This window comes from Eublepharis macularius, chromosome 6 (genome assembly GCF_028583425.1).
Source record: "Eublepharis macularius isolate TG4126 chromosome 6, MPM_Emac_v1.0, whole genome shotgun sequence".
Classification (NCBI taxonomy): Eukaryota; Metazoa; Chordata; class Lepidosauria; order Squamata; family Eublepharidae; genus Eublepharis; species Eublepharis macularius.
The window spans coordinates 60,553,372-60,576,664 of record NC_072795.1 but is presented as its reverse complement, the minus strand read 5'-3'; the positions used below and the strand labels follow the sequence as shown (position 1 = coordinate 60,576,664).

The 23,293-nt window shown below is 38.4% G+C and overlaps 2 protein-coding genes across 3 annotated transcripts in view; one reads left to right on the top strand and one right to left on the bottom strand.

Moving 5' to 3' along the window:
• Positions 1-23,293, bottom strand: part of GIGYF2 (GRB10 interacting GYF protein 2) — a 100,507-nt gene that overhangs the window by 41,651 nt on the left and 35,563 nt on the right. For both annotated transcript variants that reach the window (XM_054982823.1, XM_054982824.1), the window contains exons 4-7: positions 23,166-23,261; positions 19,806-19,914; positions 14,441-14,552; positions 12,321-12,361 (exon numbers count right to left, since the gene is read on the bottom strand). In XM_054982823.1, coding sequence (XP_054838798.1) covers positions 12,321-12,361; positions 14,441-14,552; positions 19,806-19,914; positions 23,166-23,261 — 358 coding nt within the window. The remainder of the gene's footprint in view (positions 1-12,320; positions 12,362-14,440; positions 14,553-19,805; positions 19,915-23,165; positions 23,262-23,293) is intronic.
• KCNJ13 (potassium inwardly rectifying channel subfamily J member 13) lies at positions 1,871-3,928 on the top strand. The gene is made up of 2 exons (XM_054982825.1): positions 1,871-2,348; positions 3,309-3,928. Exons 1-2 carry the CDS (start codon positions 1,871-1,873, stop codon positions 3,926-3,928), a joined length of 1,098 nt encoding a protein of 365 aa, XP_054838800.1.

The window sequence follows — 23,293 nt, the reverse complement described above, 5'->3', positions numbered from 1 at the left end:
CAGGAGATAACCACTGGGGTGATTACAGATGCTCTGTACATTAGTATTGTTTCACATTGTAAAGAAGTTAATTCTAGGTATTTTATATGCTATAATAAAATTACCTTTGTAACATTATGGGGATAATACATGTTTAAATGCCCAAAGACATTTTCCTGCAGATTTCAGTTAAATCACTTTCATAATCATAATTACTTCTCCAGTAAACCTATACCAAGTTCTAGGTATACAAGTTTGGGATCAGCTGGCTATTAACAGACAGCTGATTGCATACAAGTTTGCCATTCATATTCCAAGTCAATGAGAATACTGCCATAGTTTTGAATGGCTTCAGGAAAATCCAATCTTCCAGAGTATCAGAAGGTAGACAAGTGCTAGACTTTACACAATAAAACTACTGCTCCTTAAGTTTGTTTTAAATGGAGAACAATTGATGGATGTGTACTTTAACAATGGGAAAACAGAACACAAAAATTTTAAATCAGATGAGCTGCACTGGTCTGGCACAGCAGAGAAAAACATACCGCAACATACTAAAATACAGACATTTTAAAGTAAACAATTACATTTGTTTATGTGAGGGGAGGGATAAAGAGATGTATGAGGAAAGAACTGCACCTTCTCTGTAGAGTGCATGCTGCTATATGATCAATGGGAAGATGTGATAGCAGTTCTGGTAATAGGTTATCTCTGTGCAATGTATCTCAATCCTATGTTGTATATTTATTATACAAAAAAATTGTTGTGCATCAAAAGCCAGTAATCTGAATGTAGCTTCAATTTTCCCATCAGTTATTAAGCCATTAGGACTTGGTGTCCCATAGCAGTATCATTTATCAGCAGACCAATTTCATATACTACAAGTTGTTTATCCAACCAATCTCTGGTAGACAGTGAGATAGCAATGACTGGATATTTTATTTTAGTTATGGTTGCTACTTTAAAAAATCTGAACATTCTTGAGCTGCAACAGAAGTAACAGCTCATAAAAAGGGGTTTGATTTTAGAGGTTCTAAATACCTCCTGCAGGAACCAAAGTAGTTCTGAAAACCAGAAAGCAAAACTAGAAACTAAATATGAGCAACAGAGCCCAACAAAAGCTTCCTCGCTCCATTTTCCTCTTTGGCATATTTGATTTAGAGTTGGAATTCTTTCCTCAGGGTTTCCTCTCAGTTTATACAATTGCATAATATTTTCCGTATTATTCTCTATCCCCTTTTTAATGCAGCTTTACATCAGCAGTGGCCTGAGTATGTTCAGCAGAAGAGGCTATATCCCAGGTACCAAAATTCTAGATGATAAAAATATCACGGCTGTTAGTAGTAAAAGTCTTTGGATGGCCCCAATAAGTTTCATGCCTTAAAAGTGATGTAATGGTCTTAAGACCAATGGTCTTGAAGAAATTATATACAAAATAACTCTAAAAGGCTTTAGAAGACTAGCAACACTGTTACTTTGTTTAGATATTAAAATACCATTTGCTATTTTTTTTTTAAAATGAACTAATTAAACTTTGAATTCCAGATATGTCTGACTTCTCTAATATTCCTTTGCTTTCTCAGAACGATATCAAACCCGTAAGAAAACATGAAAGTTAAAATATGAAAGTTTCGCTTACATTTCTAAATTACATAGAAGTCTGGAAAAGTCATCTGTTGTTTAATTTTTTTAAATGATTGTTACTGCACCATGAAAGCAGTGGCAAACCTGGATCTACAAAGTTAATTTTCTCAGAACGGCATGTTTTAAAACTCCCCTGGCTAGCTGCAGGTGGTATCTGGTCTATTGCCAATGTGTCAGACTCTCTGATCATCATTTGAGCTTCAAATAAACAAGCATCCAACAGTTTTTTTATTTTCATTTTCAGAAGATGAGGACGGAAGTGACAGAAGGAAATAACACCAAACCTAGTGCTCCTCTCCTGGCCCAACGATACCCAAGAATGGTCACCAAAGATGGGCACAGCACTCTCCAGATGGATGGTGCTCATGGGAAAGGCCTTGCATACCTGAAAGATGCTTGGGGAATCTTAATGGACATGCGCTGGAGATGGATGATGCTAGTATTTTCTGCTTCTTTTGTCCTCCACTGGCTGGTCTTTGCAGTTCTCTGGTATCTACTAGCGGAGATGAATGGGGATCTAGAAATAGATCATGATTCTCCACCTGAAAACCACACTATTTGCGTAAAGTACATCACCAGCTTTACAGCTGCATTTTCATTCTCACTGGAGACACAGCTCACTATTGGTTATGGCACGATGTTTCCAAGTGGAGACTGTCCAAGTGCAATTGCTCTACTTGCTATACAAATGGTATTGGGACTTATGCTGGAAGCTTTCATTACAGGTAATTAGATCTTATTTCACTATTAAATATTTCATGAGCTATGATTCAAAGAAAGATGATGTTGTGAAGGCAAAGGAGGGGGGACAGAGCAGAGGATATAGCATTGCCACTAAGCATTCTTAAAAATAATAAAATTCTTTTATGAAGGGCTTGACAAGGCTGTATTTTCATTTTTACAGTGTGAGAAACTGGAACTCAGAATTTCACTGTGTATTACTAATGCATGTCTCACATGTAATTATTCCTACTGTTCAGTTCCTCAAACTTCCAAATAAGAAATATTTTAGTTTGAACACTCTTTACTACATTACTGCAGTGTGAGAGAACAGTCGGTTTATTATCTTTTCTACAGACTTCAACAGTTTTGCCCAGATCTGTTTGTGTAGTTTAAAATGAACAGGTTTGCCCAGAAAATAAGCCCTAATTAGTTCAATAGCACATTTTCTGGGTAAGTGTACTTAGAACAGCAGCCTAAGATATTTTATTGACAATATTAGAGGGTGTTCAAACCTTATTGTATTTGTTTAAAGTCATTTTAAATGGCCTAATTACTGGAAATTTTAGGTTATTTCATATAAATGTAAGCTTAAGAAGCAATTAATGTATAATTAAACATGAGATTTATTACAAACTACACCTACCAGATATGATATAGCAAAATATGAACACAATTGACCAAACCACAAATCAGATGCGAGCTCTTTTTCTTCTCTGTAGTAAAGTTAACCACGATGGTGGCAAATACTTTAGTCAACAACTGATTTTTAATGGGTCATATAATCACTGTGACAGACCTATATAATCCTGGTATTTCAATTAAACATAATACAAATATTACTGCTAACATTAACACTGTGGTATACAGAACCACCTTTCTAACAGAACTTAGTGTCTGTCTACTCTACACCATGAAATTATGCTTAACTACATGATCAATATTCCAATTCTCTTTTTATTTAGGTGCATTTGTAGCAAAAATTGCCCGCCCAAAGAACCGAGCTCTGTCTATCCGGTTCACTTATTCTGCAGTAGTGACACACAGAGAAGGAAAGCCATATCTAATGTTCCAAGTGGCTAATACTCGCCCAAGTCCACTTACCAGTGTTCGGATTTCTGCAGTTCTTTATGAAGAACGGGAAAATGGTCAGCTGTATCAAACGAGTGTGGATTTTCATCTGGACAGCATCACTTCTGAAGAATGCCCGTTCTTTATTTTCCCCTTAACCTATTACCACTCTATAACACCATCTAGCCCTCTAGCCATTCTCCTACAAAGGGAGGCTCATCATCATTTTGAGCTAGTAGTCTTCCTTTCAGCCACACAGGAGGGTACAGGAGAAACTTGTCAAAGGAGGACATCCTACCTACCATCTGAAATCATGCTACACCACCACTTTGCCTCCATGTTAGCTCGAGGCTCCAAAGGGGAATATCAAATCAAGATGGAGAATTTTGACAAGACTGTCCCAGAGCTTCCAGCTGCAGATTCCAAAAGTTCCAAGAGGACTGACATGGAGATCCGCATCAATGGACAACATATCGATAGCTTCCAGATCTGCGAGACTCGCCTGACAGAATAGACTGTAAAAGTGGTATTTTTCTTTTTCATTGGACTAGACTATCATGTCAATATCTTCCTTTTTCTCATTTTCTTATGTTCTTTTTGTTCTCTTGACAACTTTGAGTTCAGAAAAGTGTGCAGAATAAAGAGCATAGTGTGTTCACGGTGATGAGCCACAGGATTAACTGCACAAAAACAGTCAGGGACAAGCAGCACTACAAAAATTCTGGGAAAACAGAAGTGCTACCTGCTGAATTCACTAGACTATGATTAAAACTGCACTGACCCTGAAACAAGAGACTTTTAAGACTCACAGTTTGGCAAAAATCTGATTAAAGTACAGGAGAGTAAAATCTATAGCAAAATGGACAAAACTTTAATAAACTATCTCAGCTAAAAAGAATTTTCACCTGGAAAGCTCAAGAGCCCTCAGATTCTTTGAATTAGTTATGTCTTACTATATGGTTACAACAGAATATGCTGATGTCTAAACATGCCATGAAGAATGTTGCTAGTATTTTCTGTGGCAATGAACTTGCAAGCCTGCTGTGCTTGTTTATTAAGAAAAATCACAAGCATTTGCTGAAGCATTTGTTCCAGCAGCTAAGAACAAGTTCAACATCCGTAGGCATTTCTGTGTTGAAAGTGAATGACAAGAATCTTGATATGTATTAGACTCTTAATATTTTGAATCTGGACTCTTGTCATAATTAAAAAACAAGCAATGTGTTTATCAGAAGAAAAAAACTGGTTTGCAGTTCTCTTGTCAACGACAACCAACGCAGCTGGTATTGGCTGTGATACAAGTCAAAACTTGCAGTCCTGGTATCAGAAGGACACACTGCTGAATAGATATTTTCTTCATACGATACAGAGAAAAACATTTGACTCTAAAATAATTATCCAAATATGAAGTCTACTATGAGGCTTTGAACATAAGGCTCTCTGCCAAGTTTGCCTCATGATATTACTAGAACCAATTACCAGAAATAATGTTATTTTTGAAAATGAGCACTGTTTTTGAATGGCCAAAGAAACACTCTTACAGGTTCTTCAGATTTTTCAGATAGAGAGATCAATAATCACTCTCTACTCAAAACCAAGAAAAACTACTAAGTATCATCAATTTCACTAAATATTTTTATGCTGAAGGACAATTAAAAGGCTCCTGTCAGAAAACATAACATAATAGATATCAATATTTTTACTTTCAAGTGGTCAATTAGTTATTGACTTGTAATTATGGTGCCTTGCCTTTAGCTCTTGAACATGGATAAACATATTTATATGTATATACTAGTGTTGATGTCTTGTTATCAAATCATATCACAAGAATATTTTCTAAGAAACTGTGTTTCCATTTACTAAAACTAAAGAATGATTTTGTGGCTGACGGTAAAGATTTGGAGGCCATGACCAACTGAGACATGGGAGAAGGGGCTCTGGAAAACTAGTTGGCGTAATGGTGCAGGCTGTCAACTTCCCATTGCTAAAAGTTCTTAAGGCAATTGAAATAATATATGTTTTTACTAATGCTACTAACACTGATGTTCCATGTAAGCACCTACTATTACGGTCAGTATATACTCAGATGGGAAGAAGCGCCTTCTATAGCTGAGCATAAGAGAGGAAGCAGTCATGACAACCTTATGTTAAAAGTAATTTATATCTGAAACGTAGCCACACTATAGCAGTAGATCCTCATGTTCTCTTATAGGGTTTTGATAATATTTTTCCCTTGTCTGTGCTGAGGCTTTAATCTTTTCATTCACAGTGAAATGTAATAATGGTTTAGCCCAATGCAGAGACAGAGTAACAATAGCAATCATCATCTTGGATTAATACACATTAAATTGTATTTGTGCTCACTATATTCTTTGTTCATCATGGTCACTTTAAAAGATTACTCTCCCCTTTACAACATTATCAGTCACATCAAAAAGAAAACTTTTAATCTGTGTACAATTTTAACCTTTTTATCCCCTAATTCAACCAAAATTGGCACCTATCCTTCCATGAAATTTAAACAAGTATTTGAGAAGATCCCACTGCTCAATATATTCAATGCATACATAAACTGCTGTAAAAATTCATCCAAGAAGTAAATTTTCCAGTCAGGATATGAAGTACTTTCATACTTTCTACATGTGTGCAAGGTCATTCTATTTATCTAATTACACTAGTCTATCTAATTTCTGATTTAGATAGCGATTTACAGGCTCAAATTGTTCCTGTAAACAAATATTAGCTACCTGGTAGATTATAAAATGATTTTAATTGATTCTCTTTAGATTAAGAAACAGAAAGTTGGATATATTTAAGCACAATGCATGTTACAAGATATAAAGATGGATTACGCGACTTCCAGTGTAGTCATTCCAGGCAAGTCCCATTAAAATCAGTGGGCTTAGAATGGAGTAACTTTGCATAGGACTGCACTATTCTTCATGGAGGATTATACTGAACAAATACTAACAGTCTGAGATCTGAATGAGATCACCGACCAGTACAAAAGACAGCCTGAAGTCTGCAGCTAACTTCCATATAAAAAGCAACAAAGAGCATTTGAGAGTTTAAAAAACTAACTTTAACACTGAATAAGCCTTAGTGTGCCAGAGCCCCAGTTCCAGAATAGACATGGGCATGAATTGAAATACGAATGAAATTTCATGATGAATCGTGCCGATTTGCATATCACAAAAACGCATTTCATGAGGCCGTGTTTTTCATGAAATTCATGACTTTTGGGGCCGATTCGTTCGATTCGTGAATAATTAGTTGTGCCAGACAGGTTGGCACCAATCCATTGATTCCCTAGGCAACATAGGCCCGGAATGTCTGCAGACTTTTGTTGCATGGAAACCCCAATCTTAGCCCACATAACCTTGATAGGCAGCTCTCCCTGCCAACCTGAGAGCTGAGCAATGCAGGTCTGCACAAGTTTACCTGGGAACTGTAGTCGGAGACTACTTCCCTTCTGTTTCCCTTCTCCATTTTTAAGAACGAGATGGTGCTTGCCAGCTTCAGGAACCCTTCCCTGACTATATCCTGTCCTCCTGCTACTCTGACATGCCTTCTCACCCCCCACCCCTGCCCCCAAGCTCCCTGAGCGGATCTGCTCTGCTCAGCTTTTCTTTTGAGAACTTGCAGGCGGGGGTGGGTGGGGAGGACATGTCAGAGCAGCAGGAGAATGGGAAGGAAAAGTCAGCAAAGAAAACCTGAAGATAGGAAAACCCAAGCAGATCTGCTCCACTTGACTTTTCTTCTAGCAGTCGCATAAAGCAGAAGGCTAGGAGGACAGGAGGGAAAAGTCAGCAAAGAGAGCCTGAAGAGAGCTACTTGGAGGGTGGCTGGAGGAGAGCCTGCTGAAGTTTCCCTGTGAGTTTGGCATCTCTGGGTATGAAGGGGGCCATTGAAGGGTCCTGGGATCTGACAAATCATGAACCTAACGAATCGTTTCATGAAATGGGACAATTTTGTGAAAGTTTGTGTTTTGTGAAATGCGAGGAACCACGAAACATGGGTTTTTTTCCCCATTTCGTGCCCATCTGTATTCCAGAAGACACTGCAGTAGATTAACAGAGCTACTCCTTTGGAATTGATCATATAAAAAAACAAGCATCTGAACTGTATCTCTAACTAAATTAGCATGATTCCCCTACATCTGCTGTCCCTTCCTCAAGCAATGTCTGTCCATTTTTCCTTTGACCTAACCCAGTAAAAATTAAACACACTTCCATCCCACTGATCTACAAATGGATAAGAATATGCATAAATAATTCCTACTAATAATCTATGAAATGGAAAAGTGCTTAACTTCCACTGGATCCTCCCCATATTTTCTTTCAAAAATATTTTATCTAGCATATAAAAAAATTAAAAGATGATCTCTATCTCACTTAGCCTCAAAATAATCCTGTCATGTAAGCTTGCCTTGTTTTCCACTCAACAGGTCAATTGGCCAAAAGTACCCACTAAAAAGGGTGAGATGAGGAAAAGCTAAGATTCCACAGTTGCATTTATTGAGCTTAAAATAAAATGAATGTCTCAGTTCAAGGTTTCATTTCAACTATGAAATGAAGAAACATAATAATCATGCCAGTAGCTCTCAGGATTCTATAAAAATAGCACAAAAATGCTGTGGAAACCTTTACATCATTTTGTGTCCTACTTCCACATCATGCTTTGTATTGTAGTCATTCTCACACACACACACACAATTCACTACTGTTTCCTAGGAAACAAGAACTAAAAATTGTATGTCTTCTATTATGTAGGGAATAGATTGTTGAATCACTATCTCCCAGTCTTAAATCCTTGCTCAGCCTAAAGTCTCACTTGTTATGTGTTAAGTGCAGTGTAGGAATTTTGTGAGGAAAAATTAGTTAAAACGCTGTAGAATTTACACACTGAATGATGTTATCAGAATGATAAAAATTTAAACTTCAAATTAGTAATATAGTATATAATAAACATTACTAATCTTAACAAACAACCTTGAAGGAACTGGATGAATTAAAACTATGGAAGACCAAAACCCAACAGATTTAGAAATACGCCTTTTAATTCTGCCTTACCAGCCTAAGCCACAAGAACTAAAATAGAACAGCAAAAACAAATAACTTAGATGCTTTAACGGGATTCAAAGGTATTAAAAACAGATGAAGATTTATACAATTTTTCAAGCATGGATCACCATAGAAATCTGGCACTGTTACAAAATGCAGGGTTTAGACATCTTTTTAAAAATCTCCTTATACAGAGAAGGGCAAAATGCAGTTATGCTCTCAAATCCTACTGACTTTCAGCAGAGTGAGTGCTTAGCAGATTCTGGCATTGTTAAAATTTCCCTCAGAAGAGTCCATGGTTCCTCTCTTCTACCTGCCAGTGTAGGACGAATGGGCAACAAAAGCCTGAGCAACTTTCAGAAGCATACCACAATGCTAGAACAGAAAAGAGCTCTGCTGTCTCTGGAAAGGGTATGATAGAGATCTTTTCTCCCAATATTTTTTATTATTTTGAGTAATCAAAGAACAAGAAAAGTTACACAAATGATTCACATACATATTCTGTCTACCTACAAACTTGCATTCCTGTACACAGAAGCCATCTGGTAGACAATGCAATCCACACCAGCAAATCACAAATTAAATGTAGTTTGGGCAATATTGGTTTGTACTTTATTGCCCTGCTATCTAAGAGTTGAGACCTCTGCCACTGGAAAAGGATCTTCATGCTACATTAGCCAAGCATAGTGGTAGGATACAGTTTATTATTTGGGTGGGAGCGGGGGGTCAACAAAGACTCCTAGAGAATTAATTCCAGTTCAAAATTCAGCAAAAACACTGAATTTTACCTGATTGGTATAATTCGGTATTACCGAACTTAAATATGCATTACTGAATAAATTCAGTAATGCTGAATTCAGTAATTCAGTAATACTGAATTTAAGGTTATTGAATTTATTCTGTAAATTCAGGAAGAGTGGCAGCGCTGTTCCTTGCTCTTCCTTTATTAAGGAACAGCAAAGAAACACTGCTGCTCGCGTTTTTTAACCAGGTATGAGGGGGATGAGTAGAAATGAGGCAGAGGCAGAAGGCGGAGGGGGGAAGGGAAGGGAGAGTGTGTGTGGTCAATCCTTGCAGCAGCTCTCCTTCTCTGGCTAATGGGATTCTCTCAAGAAAGAGAATCCCTTTTTAGACCCCCTGAAATTAGGAGGAGGCTTGCCTCAGTCAGGCTCCATTTTGCTCTGGCCTGGAGATTGATAGACACTGCCTGCTTGCTGTTGCTGGTTGTTGGCTTTCTCTCCTGATCTACTTTGGACTGCGACTGGATCCTGCTTCCAAGTGACTGGACTGGATTCCTGGCTGCTGGGTCTTTTCTCTCTTTGTGTGGTGGTTAGCCTGGTGTCTGGGAGGGATGGGGGCAGGGGGGGGTTGCATTTTCAAAATTGCTTTTTTTCTGTGTGTGTGGGGGGCTTTGGTTAGGCTTTTGGGTAGGGAGTGCTTTCATTTATGGCTTTTGATTTACTGTTCATTTGCTGCTTGTTCTTCTGGGAGGGTTGTTTTATCCTGTTGTGGATAATTTGTTTGGAATTTTATAGTTCCTGTTAGTTTTATTAACTTCACTAGTTCTTCTGGAAGAGCTGCTTTCCCGTTGTTGGGCTTTCTTTATAGAAGTTTGGTTGGTTTTGCTTGGATCTGTTTTCTGTTGGCATAGAACTTTGGTTTAGTCAGGTGTTCAATTGTTGCTCTTTTTCTGGGGAGGGTATTTGTTGGGGAGCTTGGTTCAGTTTGTTAACTTAACCTAGTGGTGTTTGGGTGTATTTTTTGGGTATCCTGAGAGAGTTGTGAACTATAAACTTTTAATACCTGTTTTTAAGATAGGCTAGTTGTAGGTTTTCCCCATAAGGAATAATGGAGATTGGAGGTGGCTGGGGCACCTTTTTGGGGTTCAATCCCAATCTTCCTGAAACTTGGGAGTTTTTTAGAGGACAGTTAGGAATAGGTCCATTGCAAATTGGGTGGATTTTGCTTGCAAAATGCCACCCCCAGCCTCCTGTATAGCCTCCATGGTTTTTCCCATAGAGAATAATGGTGATTGGAGGTGGCTGGGAGCACCTTCTTTGGGGGGGGGCATAAACTGCCACCCCCAGAGTCCAAACTTCATGAAACGTGGAGGGTCATTACAGGACAGTTACAAGTAGGTCCTCTGCAAATTTGGTCAAAAACGACCACCCTCCACAGGTCACTGGAAATTTCCGAATTGGAAATGATGTCCAAATTTTACTGAATTTGCTCTGTAATACCAAACCAAACTGGAGAATGAATTTGGTATTCCACAAATTCTGAATTTTTTTTCCAGTTCAGTATTACCAGACTGAATCAACTGAATATTTTTCCTATGCACATCCCTATAGAGAATTCTTCAAACATGCAGTCTTGCATTAAACCTCTGAAAATAGCTAAACAACAGATCTAGTGCTTAGGGAATAAAAACCTTCCATTGAGGACTGAGTCTTACAATCTAAAACATGGTCATTGTCATACATGCAGAGGAGTTAGCCGTGTTAGTCTGTGGTAGCAAAATCAAAGAGAGTCCAGTAGCACCTTTAAGACTAACCAATTTTATTGTAGCATAAGCTTTCGAGAATCAAGTTCTCTTCGTCAGATGCATGATACAGAGACTGGTCAAATATAGAAGAGGAGGGAGGAGAAGGGGAGGAGAGAGAAGAGGCAATTAGGGGGGGAAAGGGGACGGTGCAATCAAAACATTCCTTTGCTAGTATATGTAAACATCTCCTTTTAGTGTGTGTATCAGTTGGCTTCAAAGGAGTTTGCCCTGTTAGTTTGTAGCAGCCAAACAGCTAGACCATCCAATTCCAATCCTAATACCTAATACCTAAAGGACTCTCTCTTCCCATATGCCTCCACCCCATGCACCAATAATTTACAGGCTGTCACTTGCTAGATGTTCCCCGATATTTACAGTCACCCAGATGACAGTGATCAGAGCCCAAGCTTTCTCCATTGTAGCTCCCACCCTATGGAATAGACTTCCTGAGGAGGTGCCATTTCCAGCAGTCTTTAGGAAGTGCTGCAAGGCCCTTTTTATTTGCTAGAGCTACAGTGTAAGGACTGCCGGGAGTTAGAAGTTAGGGAGAAGAGGGGGTTATCTGGGTTTTACTGTATTTTGTATGTTTCTAATTTTAATTTGTAAGCCTCCTCGAACCACGAAGAAAGGCAGAAGTATAATAATGTACACTACAGCCTGCTACTTTCAGCAAAACATTCATCCACCCAGAGCCTGCTGATGCAGGGAGGGCGGAATATAAATTGAATTAAATAAATAAATAAATCCAATGATTAGTTGGGGTAATTTGAACACACAATGTTGTAAGTAAGTTTTAATTCCATTTTTACTTCATTGCAACTCAAAAGTTGGCTGACAGAGTAACCCACAGTAAGACCAACTCTGACAGGCACTGGATTCATTATGTGCTCATATCCATTTTGGGGTGATCTGAAACAGCCTTTAAGAACACTTGTCTGCAAGATACATCTGTGAAAATACAACATGCAAGCCTTCAGGATGCCAAGGATTAAGTCTCATTCTATGCAATAATTGTAACACAACTATCAATCTCAAAGGATTCATTTTAAATTAGATAAAACATTAAAAACTTAACATGGATTGTCTTCAGAAACCTAGTGCAAGACTTGGATAAACCTAAAACCTACTTCTGCTCATTTCCTTCAGGCTATGCTGCATTCTGTTAGCATAAAGACACTATTAGCTACATACCCAATTTCTTTCTGTATCCTAGACAGATGCATGAACCTTATATTACTGATAAATCAAGATATAACCTGCCATATCTAAACTGCTATTTAAAGCACACACACACATACCTGGTTCTTTTCGCCCAGGTTTTTCAAATCTCCTGTCACCCCTGAAAATTCAAAAAGCAAGTTTACATAAGCATTCAAAAGCATTTGAACTTTTAAAAATGTCAAAGTTTAGAAGAAAAGCTATTTCAGTGATAGGAATTATGTTGAAATGGATTTTTAATCATGTTTTTAATTGCATTACTTTGACATACCAAATTCTAGATGAACTTCTGTTTAAGAAAAGCCCTCTGATATGAAATTGTTAAATCACCAATTTAAAATATTCATTTGCCCTAATGAACAATTATTAACTACACTTCACAAGCGTTTAAAAGTAACTATTATTTTTCCAGTTTTATCAATTTCATTGGTAAGATCAATCCATATTCTTTCAGCTCTTCATCTGATGCTCTCTGCTATATCTTGTTTGTATCTTCATGGCTTTTTAATCCAATTAAAAATGAGTTTCTTCTAATATAACAAAATAAGTTATTTATAAAACTTATTGTGAAACTCCCTATTGATTAACTGATGTTTGCCCTCTGCAAAAATGTAAGTAACGTTTTCTCAACCAACATTTCAGGGGAAGTTTAACCTCATCTTGATGAATCACACTGTTTCCCACTGTACTATTTGGATCACTTTATAACTGATTAGTAGGCAGGTGCGTTTCCTTTAAGTGGAATACAAAGAACCAATTATGCTTATGCTTGTCTTTTTTCCATTGAACAGCTGGCCCACATGCCAAATCATCAATTACTTTAGATATTCTGCTCAAACTTAAAAGCAGTGTGCCATGCAGCACAGATTCCTGAAGAAGCTATCACTGAGTTATTAGGCCTACTTGAGTTCACAGAACTTGTCCCATAGTTCTTAATGACTTACTGACTCTTCTCAAATCCTTTATCTACACAATAACACAAACATACATTCAATTATGACTCATTCTCTTGCTGATTATAAGCTTGTACTAATTAATGATTTCATGAATCCAGCTTCATGTCCTTCCAAAATTCCCCATGGGATAACATTTTGCTAACCTAATTTTCTAATTTTTCATTTCATTTTATAGCACTTATTTATACAGTACTACTTCCAAAAAATCTGTAGTCTACTGTTGATTTCACAGCCTCGCAATTTTCAAAAGGATAAGAATCTTATGGCCATTTCACATATTATGTAAGGAATCCCTCCCTGCCCCCTAAGGTAAGGAATAGAGATGGGCATGAACCAGGGAAAAAAGAACTGTGTGGTTCGTGGTTCGTCCCATTTCACGAACCAGGAACCAGGAACTTTCACGAACATGCCCCAGTTCATGAACCAGTTCGTGGTTTATGGGGTTTAAATACCCCTTTCTGTGCTGCTTAAGCCCAAACAGCCCTGCTGCCGCTGGGCACTCCATTTGCCCGCTGCAGGAGTGGCCAGGGGATCCCTTGGTTGCTCTCACAGAAGGCAAAGGGAGGTAATGGCGGGGCTGCCGGCTTAAGCCCACAGCCCCGCCGACACCGGGTGCTCCATTTGCCCGCTGCAGAAGCGGCCAGGGGTTCCCTGGTCGCTCTCGCAGCAGGCAAAGGGAGGTAATGGCGGGGCTGCCGGCTTAAGCCCACAGCCCCGCCGACACCGGGTGCTCCATTTGCCCGCTGTAGGAGTGGCAGGGGGTCCCCAGTGAGGAAACAGTGGGGCTGCTGGCTTAAGCCCACAGCCCCGCTGCCGCCACGCACTCCATTCGCCTGCTGCAGGAGCAGGAAAGGGGCATTTAACCTCGCCGGCTTGGTTTAACCTGAACCAAACAACCAGCAGAGCAGTTCGTGGAAGTTCATGAAAATGGGGCTTCCATGAACTGCAGGTTCCCGAACCACGAACCAGCCCAGTTTGCGATGAACTTCAGTTTGTTTTATGGTTCGTGCCCATCTCCAGTAAGGAACTGAAGCCCATTTGAACTTCCTGACACTTGTACCTGCATAATAAAAGTGTCTGCAAGCATAGGTTTGTCACATTCAGCTTTACACCTAAAATAATGTTTACATTGAGCACCCTAGGAGTGTGAACTTGCAAGCAGAGCCAGTTATACCAACAAAGCTAGTCCCCCAAATTCTACAAAAGATGCAAATTGCTTTATATTTATAGATGTTTAAAATTACCTTTCCTCCCAACTCTGTGATCTGTGCATTTCTCTGCCCCCTCCACGGCCAAATCCACCCTCAACATCATCAAAACTTCTTTGGTAGAAACCACTTTCTCCTCGGCCTCTGCCTGAAAAGAAAAAAAGGGAGTTGGGGATTTTTTAAAATATATACATATACAACAATATACAATAATGAATTATAATATCTTGAAAAAACACACAAGGTCAAGTCCCATCTTTTGAATTATGTTTTGGAACAATTAAGTATAAAGCTCCATCTTTCAATAAACCTATCTGCATAAATATTAAAAAGTCCGTTAGAAATTCCTAACATATTAATTTAATCAAAGAAGCAACCCTCCAGATACTGTACAACCAATTAGAAATTGTAGGAGGTTCAATTTATTTATTGTGCTGCAATGCAGCAATTAATATCATCTCCAGATCTGTATTTTCCACCTGAACTTTAAGATAACATAACAAAGTCACTTTCATTTCAGGTGGGATTTTTCTACTCTGCAGTTTCTGGTATTAAATTTAATACTAGCATCCAAAAATTTTGAGCCACAGAACAACCCCAAAATAAGTGAAATTGATTTGCCAATGTGTTTCCCGCCAGCATAAATCTGTAGGAGTCTTGTATATAATGCTAATCTTTGAGGCCAGGTATTTAAAAGTGTATTTAAATTTCTTTTCTTTACTGTTTGTTGATATTAATTTTTAGAGACTACTTCCTATATCAATAATACTACTTTTTATGATGTTTGCTTGTTTCACTAAAGGTCAAACTAGATGTGACAGCTGGCACAGGTTTATCCCTGGGTCTGCTGATGCCATTTTTAATGGATTTGTTTTTGTCTTTTTAACAAAGAGTCATGACGGCCCATTTAGAACAGGCTCGATGGCCAGCCAGCTCACACAGAGGCATAGTGAAACCAGATGAGCAAAGGAAAAAGACAGCAGCTGTAGGGCACATGGATTTGCTGCTTGGGTTGCTGTCTTCTTCCTGTGAAAGGAGGCAAGAGTAAGGGGGAAGGTGGCAGTGGAAGGCTGAGGGGCAATCCCTCTCCTCCCCATCCCGGCACACCAGGATGAGGCCATGCCTCCAGGAGAAATGGCTGAGCGGCCCCGCTGCTACTGTCTTCTTCCTGCTCTCACCTGGTTTTGCCATATCTTCAGACAAGCTGGCTGGCCAGTGAGCCTGTATGCCTAGGGCTACCTTGCTGCATACCCATTCTGGATGGGGCCTCGAGGAACTATGTTAAACAACAAATGAATTTAAAACGGTATCAGCAGACATGAGAATAAACCCATGCCAGCCATCACATCTGGCTTGGGTTTAAATATCTATTATTAAGGCGTCCCTGGTTCAATAATACACATAAAACTTTTCCAAAACAAGTTTTAATATGACATTACATTTCTTACTTAATGCAGATAAAACCTAAATAATCTGAAGAAACTGGAAAAGCTTTGATTGTGTTCCTCACATACTTCCTGCTATTTCATCATATGATATTTTCTTATTTTTTGCTATGCATTTGATAGCATATAGGTTAGCTTCCTACCACTTCTGTACATTCCATAAATGGATAGACAGTGCAATCCTATGCAGTTACTCCAGTTGAAGTCCATTGAAATCAGTGTGATGTAAATCATGTTGCTTTTCATTGTAAAACACTGGTATCAATGGAGTTAACCCTGGATTCAAAACAGAGAAAGAAACATACACTTAAAATTCATTTTCATTCTCGAAACAAGGCAAGGTGTATCAATTTCCTCTTAAGTAATATTTCAATTGCTTTTACATCCTTATTGGGAGGGCCATCTCTCAGCATCATGTTAAGCCTTGCTACTTGATATTAGGCACTCTTAACTCTTCCATCTGGATTCTCTGATGGAAGTGTTATTGCTGCTATCCTAGGAGGTTTAGCTTCCAAATGAATCTAAGACTCCCTTTTTGCTACTCTTCTATAGTACCTTGTTAAACAGAAAAGGTATTTTAGGTAACACAGGCATTTTAATTGTTGTGATCTCACCTAATCAAGATATAGACCAGTGGTTCTCAAACATTTGGATATGGTGACCAACACGTTTGGGCTGACCATCCAGGGTCAGCCCAAAGTTTTCTGGTGCCCTTGGTAAAGTATGACCTTGGTGCCCATCTAGTCCAGCATTCCATTGTCTACAGTAGCCAATCTTATGTTTTAGAAACCAATAAACATCACATCCTACTATGAACCCCAGGCAAGTGGCTTTCCAAAGTACACAGCCTTTGCATGTGAGAGCTACAGTCCAACTGTTGACCATTCTAGTCTTCTCCACTACTCTCTCTAATCCCTTTAAGATTCTAGAAACTCAATCTAGTAATCGGTAGGACAAATTTTACTTGACTCTTTATCAATCAATCAACATATATATGCAGGGGCTCAAGTTCTCATTTCCAAAATACAGGTCAATTTGCCTCAAATTAAGCAAATTGGTTCTTATAGACATTGGTTCTTACAAGACATGCGCTATTCCCCGCTAGACTGCATGGCATCCGGCGGCTTATTTGGACTCGAAACTCCTCAGGATAGCAGCCTTAAAAAAACACTTTGTATTCTACCAATCACCATGTAGTTTTAACCCACGTAAATAATAATCTGAGAGTGCAGATATGCTACAAACTTATATCCGCTTTACATCACTGTGGTTGCTATGAATTTTTCCAAATGTATTCAATCAATGATGTTGAGAATTCTCTTTTGGAATTTGGAATTACATTTTCCATAGTTTTCTGGAAAGGAAATTCCTATTAAACCAGTTCAGACCTATAGGCAGACACTCACCTTTTATTTAACAGGTGTTAACAGGGTTTTTTAAAATTCCTAATTATTAATGGTTTGTGGGGGGGCACTTGGTAGATGGTAGAGAAACTTGGAGGAAACCTTTTTCAGCGACTTGTTCTCTCAAAGCAGCAAATATATTAACTAAATAAACTTTTTTATGTGGACGGTGTAGCATTTACAGCTACAAACTCCAAGGAGTCAATTAGTTGTTTGTTTCATGGAATTAATCTCTTTGGATCAATTGCTGGTTATAAAATAAACTTGGAGAAATGGGGTTAATATGTCATTGGCAGATAAGGAATTTATCCTGGCACTCTCAGTTGTCTCAAGGAAAATTGAAAACATTAGATACCTAGGTATCAGTTTTTCACAGGATGTAGGTAATCTGGTTAAAAACTTGAACTTTTTAATTTATAAAGCAGGGACTATTTTTGGGAAAAAATTATCTTGGCTGGAAAGAACTGCTGTTCTTAAGATGTAAATCTTGCCTAAATTTGTATTCCTATGTTTGGCTTTACCACTTTATTTGTCTCAGGGGTAGTGAAAAATATTCAGTCTATGTTGAATAAATTTATTTGGGATGGTAAGAAGCCAAGGGTTTATACGAAAACTGTGCAAGTACCATACGTGAAAGGAGGTTTGGCTGCCCCTAACATAGTTAGATATTATTGGAAATGCTGGCATATTGGTTTTCTGAAGGAAACAATGATCCTTGGAAGGTCGAGCAGAAAGGAGTATCATTGTCTTCCTTGAATAGATTATTTAGCAGAATAAAAAATCAGAGGGTTGTATCTTTCTCAAACCCAATAAGGGAAGCATGAACTGATAATTGGGACAAATACTTTAAAAGTTTGGGGCTCAAAGGTATGTTATGTTATAAATTGTATGTTGTTACACTGCCCTGAGCCCGTCCAATGGGGAAGGCGGTCTAGAAATGTAATAAATAAATAAATAATAGAAGCCACTTCACACATGATGAATTTCCTTCAGAAATATTATTCTACATAGGAAAATGTGTATGTTGCAAAGGGTGGAGGAAGTGAAAATGTGAAAAGCTGGCATGGAAGAAGAAGGGAAAAACAGAGCAATGCAAAGGGCAGGGGTGGCCATTAGGGAGGGCTTTGAGAGATTTCATGACCCACTTTTGGGTCCTGACCCACCGACAGACAGTTTATGCTAGTTTAGAAAACCAATAAATTACCCCTCTCAAAGTTCTTTTGCGATAACCATGACCAGAGGTTATTCCTGCACTTTGCCAAAATTTAATTCAAGTAACTTTCCCCCAAGGTCAATCCTCATTGATTCTTTATAGAGCATGGCTTTCCAGCAAAGTAGTGGCTGCTTTGTATAAGGAACTGGGACTTGGTGGCCCAGATGTGGATTCAAATGCACAGAGAGCAAGAAGGCACAAGGGATAGGTGCAGACACACATTTTGCATTCCTCTTTGCTATTTCTCTACCCCCCTCCCCACTCCCTGGCTCTCTTTTTTCTCTGCTGATAATATTAAAGAGAAAGAACCCATGCTAAGAAAATGCCAACTGCTCCCACCCCCAGCCATGAAAGAGAATGCTGAAATAATTCCATTCTTTCACTTGTCTCATGTGTGGTTTTATTACTGCTCCCACTTTAAACTATACTGCAATTCAGCTGAAGTCACTAGGAGTTAAATTAGAAAAAAGGGGGAAGGTATAATCACATGGCAGTTGAGTCTATTCCTTTAATAGCAAACATGATTGTGCCCTACTTTTTTTCCACTATCCCACTATTTGCAGCCTAAGCTTGGCTAGAAAGTTTTGCTGGCAATATTACTTCACCTTTACAAGACTATCAGTGATCAGAACAATGCAGGAATATCACCCCCCAACTCTATCACAATCTGAGCAGACTCAAATAGGTGCTGACTATACAATGGACAAACATTCAGTTCCTTGGCTGTTAAGCTGAATTCATACATACCTTATTTTCATCTTTCCATGTTTCTCCGAAGTGGTAGGCAGGTATCCTCTCAGTGCTTTGATCATTATACTATCTCATTTTGAAGAGCAAGATTCAGAATACTGTGCTGAGAACATAAGTGCTCATTTCCCTTTACAATTTACTACTGGTTTTATATCATTTATTATATTTATAACCTGTTCTATCTTCTGAGATCAAGGTTTTGGGATACCTTGTCTTAGATCCCATCAACAAGCCACTTGATATATTCTCCCATTACTCAGTTTATGAACAGTGGTTGAAAATCAGTAAAAACAGAACATGGGACATATAGGCAAGAACATCTTCAGTTATCTTTTGGCACCACAACTATCTTCTGCATATATTTGGAGAAGTGAGTGTCTTTGTCAGTTCTTTGCTGCAAGTGCAGCAGGTGCTGTATTATATTTAATTACTTAAAACATTTATCCCATTTTCCATCCAAAGAAAAGAAAGGTATGGTGGGTTACACATGCCCCATACCTTTATATCGGGAGAACCGGTTTAGTTTTGTTAAATTTTAGAAAGGCATTTGTTCCTACTACAATTATTATTATGTTCACAAAACATCTCACCTCGGCCTCTAGAGGAACTTCGACCTCGAGGAGCCCCTACCACTGTTCCTCCTCCTCGCCCCGTCAATCGCAGGACGGCAGAACTATTTACAGACATAGAGAAATTTCTCTGCCAAAACAAGGGAACAAGAGTGAATCAGTTTATAGAACTAAGATCATAAAATCAGGCCTATCCTACCACTTCCTTGTTCAAATATAAATTACTACCTGCAACTAAAATCACTTCCATGTGAGATATCAAGTCAAGATGCTGGAATACAGTGGCAAATGAGTGTCAAACAAGGTCTTGCGAGATCTGGTTTTAAAACCTTATTCACCCATCAAGCATATTAGGGAGTGACCTTGGCTAAATAACTTTCAGCATAGCTTACCTCATAAAGTGGTTGTGAGAATAAAATGAAAACCTATGTATGCTACTCTGGGCTGCTCAAAGGAAGAAAAGGATAAAAATGTGACAGATACATAGCTAGCAACTAGGGAAGCATCTGAAACTGCATTACTATATTACTTTTCAATTTTGATCAAAATAAACCTTGGATATATATTTTATTTCTCAAAGGCGGATGTTCTACAACATTTGGATGTCAGTTATACAATCACTTGCATGTTTCTATGATGGAAATTCCCAAAGGCAACGAGAATGATTTTTCTTGCTCAGATTAGATGAACCATGAAGTGGCTTATTTTTCAATACAGCCAGATTACATGTATAAAATAAGCAATCAGATGCCTATTTAGACATGGACCTTTTATTTAGTAACATTGCAATGTGAACTTATGTTATATGACACAATGATGGGTTGGTTTTGTAATATTTCAGACCACACAAAATAATTCTTCAAATTAACTACAGAGTGTAAGAAGATATATATGATTCTGAACTAAGTAAACTACAACCACCACATTCAAGGAGGGAAGCCTAAATGTTGGAAACGTGACCTTCTGCCTCACCCCCCCCCCCAATTTTCTGCTACCACAGCTCAATTTTAAAGCATCCATAGCAGCTCTTAAGGCTGGGAAAGACAGGCAACCTAGTTCCCCACAGCTGAGAAAGCACAGCACAGTACTAACTGTGTGAGCACAGCTCTCCCTTTCTCTCACTCTGGATGCTAAAGACCCAGTAGTATTTTAAGGATGGGGAGGAAGGGAGAACTCGAGTACTGTCCAGATTTATTATCTTGAGTCTGAGCAACTCCTAGGCCTTAGCAGAAAAGAGCAAGTGTCCGGTAGCACCTATAAGACTAATAAAATTTGTGGTAGGGTATGCGCTTTCGTGAGTCACAGCTCACTTCTTCAGATACCGATCTGAAGGTATCAGATACCTATCTTCAGATACTTCTCTTAAGAGTTTAATATTCTTTACTGAAATAAACTCTAATCTTTTTAATAAAGGCAAATATTAAAATATAAAGGATTATGAAGAAAGAACTTAGAAGACTGAAACAAATACAAGCAACAAGGCTTAACTCTCCTAACATCTCTCAATTAAATCTAAGATAGATACAAAATCAGATTTGCTATGAAATGCATTGAACTTTCAATAAGCACACAGACAAATATAATTTTTTCACCTAGACTTCATGAGATTTCTTTCAGTAAGACCCTGATCTGCTACCTGGGTTAGCACTTTTTACAGTTATTGACATGTGCTATCTGCTGAGAAATCTGAGATCTTTCACACATTACATCAATATAAAAATATGATTGGCTTTGATTTAACTATGTCCAGCTGTACTATAAGCTATACAAATCATTAGAAGGCGATAGGAAAAGTTAAGTGAGTAGATCCTCATTGGCCCATTCTAATAACTAGAGAACCATTTATCTACTACTGTCCACTATTTTTAAATTGGCTATCAAAGATGAAAAGAATATGTGTGGTTATATTATCAGTTAAAACTACATTAAAGTTCATACACAGTTCCCTAAAATAACGTGTATCATTAAGGTATAATGTGCTCTAATCCATACTCCTGTTACAGTACATGGAGCACAAAATACAGATGTTTATAGTATTCTGCTGTTTTCCTATGATAAAGAAACACAGTTTAATACTACAGCTGCTGCTGTGAGGCTCACTGTTTGGGCAATACCCTTTTAAAGGTAACAGTAACATAGATGGTCCATAGGTAGGGTATGTCTGGCTTATCATGACCGCTCACCTTAAAACAACTGCTACTTGTCCCAGGCAGATTGGAGACCTATGACATTATACCTAACGTTGAAAAGCATTTGCACAACAATCATTGTCTTGTAAAAAAAAATTAGCTCACTTTCATTTGAAAATCAGTATGAGATATTTACAAAACAGTAAAATAATCATCTGAACAGTTACAGATGTAACACACAGGTTGTCATCTGTATCACAACTGGTAAACCTAATACTCTTCTCTTTATCACTATTAAGTTTTGGTTGAAGCACACACTTCTCTCAAGTGAAAAGAAATTTAACAAAAATAGCACCTATTCCACTTATTCTAGGAGAGTATCCTGCTATCACCTTTTTATTAAAAGAGTGGCACAGTATTAAAATTATTTCATCAAGGCAATATGTGCAAATAATACAAGTAGTCTGCAGACAAGACTTGACACAGATTCCAAATTGTATGTGAAGTTCTTCAACATGCTTAAGGCCACTCAGTGAACTTCAAATCTGGATTGGAGATTTGTTATCAAGGTCTTCCCATTCCTCGTTGACTATCCTATTCGCTGCACTATATAGGCTGTCTCTGAAGGAGAAAGGCACAAACTGACAAGTTCTCATTCTGTGCAGCTAACTGACTGTTGTGTAGAGGGAGCCATGTCTGGCAATTTCTCTTCACAGCAGCAATAAGAAGGTGGAAATTGCTGCTTTTAGCACACAGGGCTGGGATTACCTGATTTTCATATTCACCATCCTTGGATGCACTACCTTAATATGAAAGGAACAGCTTAGGTATGTGGGGAGCGGGGAGGATCAAGTCTGCTTCTTTTAGAGTGAATACAGTCTCAGCCTGCTTTAATGTTAGCAGTCCAAGTTGCAGTATGCAAGGAAATTCAACAACATTCTCTGCTCACTCAATACAAACACAGGAGGTATCAGCCTTGCCTTCTGCTTACAGGTCTAACAGCTTTCATGCCTGACTCCATCTCTCGCAAACACGCAACCAACATCATGCAACCAGTACAATTTCCTTTTCTTTTATTCCCTTGGAAGCTCATTGGTTAACAAATCTCAAGTAGCAAAAAGTTCAATACAATTTATATCTGTGTATAAGACTTTCAGTCTAGATGGACAATGAGCTCTTGTATTTGCATATTCTATCCCTCTCCCTTCAAAGACTTACCAAGATCTCATTTTAATTTACTTAGGAGACTAACCTGTTCTTCTTCTGTAAAAGGTACTAGTGCCAGTGGTGGTAGGGGCTCCTCCTGTAGAATGGGAAGAAACTCCTTATCCAGAAGGTCTGAAGGTACCTGGAAGTAAATTGGGGAGGGAATTAAGGGGG

Coding starts and splice junctions, on each gene's coding strand:
- KCNJ13 (XM_054982825.1), top strand. CDS start 1,871: ATGAGGACGGAAGTGACAGAAGGAAATAACACCAAACCTAGTGCTCCT. Junction 2,349..3,308: donor GCTGGAAGCTTTCATTACAG/GTAATTAGATCT, acceptor CTTTTTATTTAG/GTGCATTTGTAGCAAAAATT.